The sequence below is a fragment of the Nicotiana tabacum genome, chromosome 6, assembly GCF_000715075.1.
Source record: "Nicotiana tabacum cultivar K326 chromosome 6, ASM71507v2, whole genome shotgun sequence".
NCBI lineage: Eukaryota > Viridiplantae > Streptophyta > Magnoliopsida > Solanales > Solanaceae > Nicotiana > Nicotiana tabacum.
In genome coordinates, this window is record NC_134085.1 from 88639492 (window position 1) to 88641752 (window position 2261).

General features: G+C 41.1%; 1 protein-coding gene across 1 annotated transcript; it reads left to right on the plus strand.

Moving 5' to 3' along the window:
• The first annotated feature begins 447 nt into the window (after nt 1-447).
• LOC107780391 (endochitinase 3-like) lies at nt 448-1995 on the plus strand. Its single transcript, XM_016600920.2, has 3 exons — nt 448-949; nt 1111-1264; nt 1390-1995. Exons 1-3 carry the CDS (start codon nt 496-498, stop codon nt 1781-1783), a joined length of 1002 nt encoding a protein of 333 aa, XP_016456406.2. The 5' UTR covers nt 448-495; the 3' UTR covers nt 1784-1995.
• The last annotated feature ends 266 nt before the right edge of the window (nt 1996-2261 follow it).

The following is a 2261-nucleotide window of genomic DNA, read 5'->3' on the forward strand; positions in this document are numbered from 1 at the left end:
TTATGTGGTGACCTTAAGAGTATGAGAGTCAAACTATTTGATTTTTGTGGGAATTCTGGCAAAGAATTTTCAAATTTTGAAAAAATATTGACATATTTGAAAAGTAACACAAGTTGTTTATAATTTAAAATATTTGATAAAATCATTGTTAAAGAAGATACTTTTTCTTAATTGTAAATGATGTTAAAACAGTACTCCTATATCATATATTTACCCCACGTATAAACCTCAGCTCTTCATCCACACTCTACCAGCCGCCTATTAATATTTGTAACTTGTCAACTTAAGCTGCTGAATAAAATATTGGATAAGGCGGGCTATGAGGTTATCCTTCTTTATTGAACAATATCTGGTCACAAGTCACAACTACTATACTAGACTTCATACGATGTTTCCATCAACCTACAGGGTAGATGTATATATATATCCCCCCACTCCTTTACTTGCTTGCCATCTCTTCTTCACCAATTTATTACGCTAGTTAAAAAGGTCAAAATGAGACTTTTGGAGTTCACAGCTCTTTCATCTCTACTAGTCTTGTTTCTGCTCCTGGCTGTCTCGGCAGAACAATGCGGTAAACAGGCGGGAGGTGCACGTTGTCCCTCGGGAATGTGCTGCAGCAACTTTGGATGGTGCGGAAACACTCAAGACTATTGTGGTCCGGGGAAGTGTCAAAGCCAGTGTCCTTCTTGCCCTGGACCTACCCCAAGACCACCCACCCCTCCTGGTCCTAGTACTGGGGACATAAGCAACATCATCAGCAGTTCCATGTTTGATCAGATGCTCAAGCATCGGAATGATAATGCATGCCAAGGGAAGGGCTTTTACACTTACAATGCCTTTATCACTGCTGCAAGATCATTTCGTGGCTTCGGCACCACGGGTGACACCACCAGGCGTAAAAGGGAGGTTGCTGCTTTCTTTGCCCAAACCTCTCATGAAACTACTGGTAAGCCTGCCGGCTATGCTACCTTCATATTATAACCTTTAATTTCTCAAATGCCAAATATATATAGAAAATCAATTGAGATTGACTCGAAATGGTTGGTAAATTTGGATGTGCGCTTGTGTTGATTAATTAATTGACAATATAATGGACTCTTTTGGCAGGAGGATGGGATACAGCGCCGGATGGGAGATACGCATGGGGTTACTGCTACCTTAGGGAACAAGGCAACCCTCCTAGCTACTGTGTTCAAAGTTCTCAGTGGCCATGTGCTCCTGGCCAAAAATATTACGGAAGAGGCCCCATCCAAATTTCATAGTGAGTTTTTGTTATTCTGTTTATATTGACACATATCTTCTCGCAATAGTGCTGTGCTCCTCCAAAAAATGACTGTTGGTCATATCATGAAACATTAACTCTTATTTTCTTATTGTTTAACTCAGCAACTACAACTACGGGCCTTGTGGGAGAGCCATAGGGCAGAACCTCCTAAACAATCCTGATTTGGTGGCGACCAATGCTGTCGTCTCATTTAAGTCAGCAATTTGGTTTTGGATGACGGCACAGTCACCGAAGCCATCTTGCCACGATGTGATCACAGGGCGATGGACACCATCGGCGGCTGACAGAGCAGCGAATCGCCTCCCAGGATATGGTGTCATAACAAACATCATCAATGGGGGATTGGAATGTGGTCATGGATCTGACGCTAGGGTCCGAGATCGTATTGGTTTCTATAGGAGGTACTGTTCCATTCTTGGAGTAAGTCCTGGAGATAACATTGACTGCGGCAACCAGAGGTCTTTTAACTCTGGTCTCTTGCTTGAGGCTATGTAATCGCCTCAGTTGTGTTTACTTTCACCCACACCCACCCGGTGTATAATAATGTAGTAATTTGTGATATATAGGACCACGACTGTACCGTATACAATAAGCAAAGAGTTCGTCCACAATGTACAGTGGATGTTTCTTGTTTCTTTTTCTTTTTTTATATATACTGGTTTGGGTACTAATTAATAAACATCAACTAAGTGTACGGCCTTGTGACACATATGTGTGCCTTCTGCTCTAGCCTCTAAGTCACCAAGCAATTACTATTGATTTTATGGTCCATGAGGCAGAAAATTTTTATGTGCGCAGAATGGTTAATTTAAAATTCATTAGAAATCTGTCATCTTAATTCCGCGTCCACATAATTCTTTCTAGCCTTCACATTAGGAGTTAAAGATCATAGGTTTGAAAAAGATAGGTAACATTACCTTACTTGGCAGAGTCATTGAATTCGTGTAGAGTCAAGTCGATTAGCAATGCAGTT

What these genes read in the sequence shown, in the direction of transcription:
- LOC107780391 (XM_016600920.2), top strand. Translation starts at nt 496, where the DNA reads ATGAGACTTTTGGAGTTCACAGCTCTTTCATCTCTACTAGTCTTGTTT. An exon ending in AACCTCTCATGAAACTACTG is followed by an intron (nt 950 to 1,110) that starts GTAAGCCTGCCG and finishes CTCTTTTGGCAG; the next exon opens with GAGGATGGGATACAGCGCCG. An exon ending in GGCCCCATCCAAATTTCATA is followed by an intron (nt 1,265 to 1,389) that starts GTGAGTTTTTGT and finishes TGTTTAACTCAG; the next exon opens with CAACTACAACTACGGGCCTT.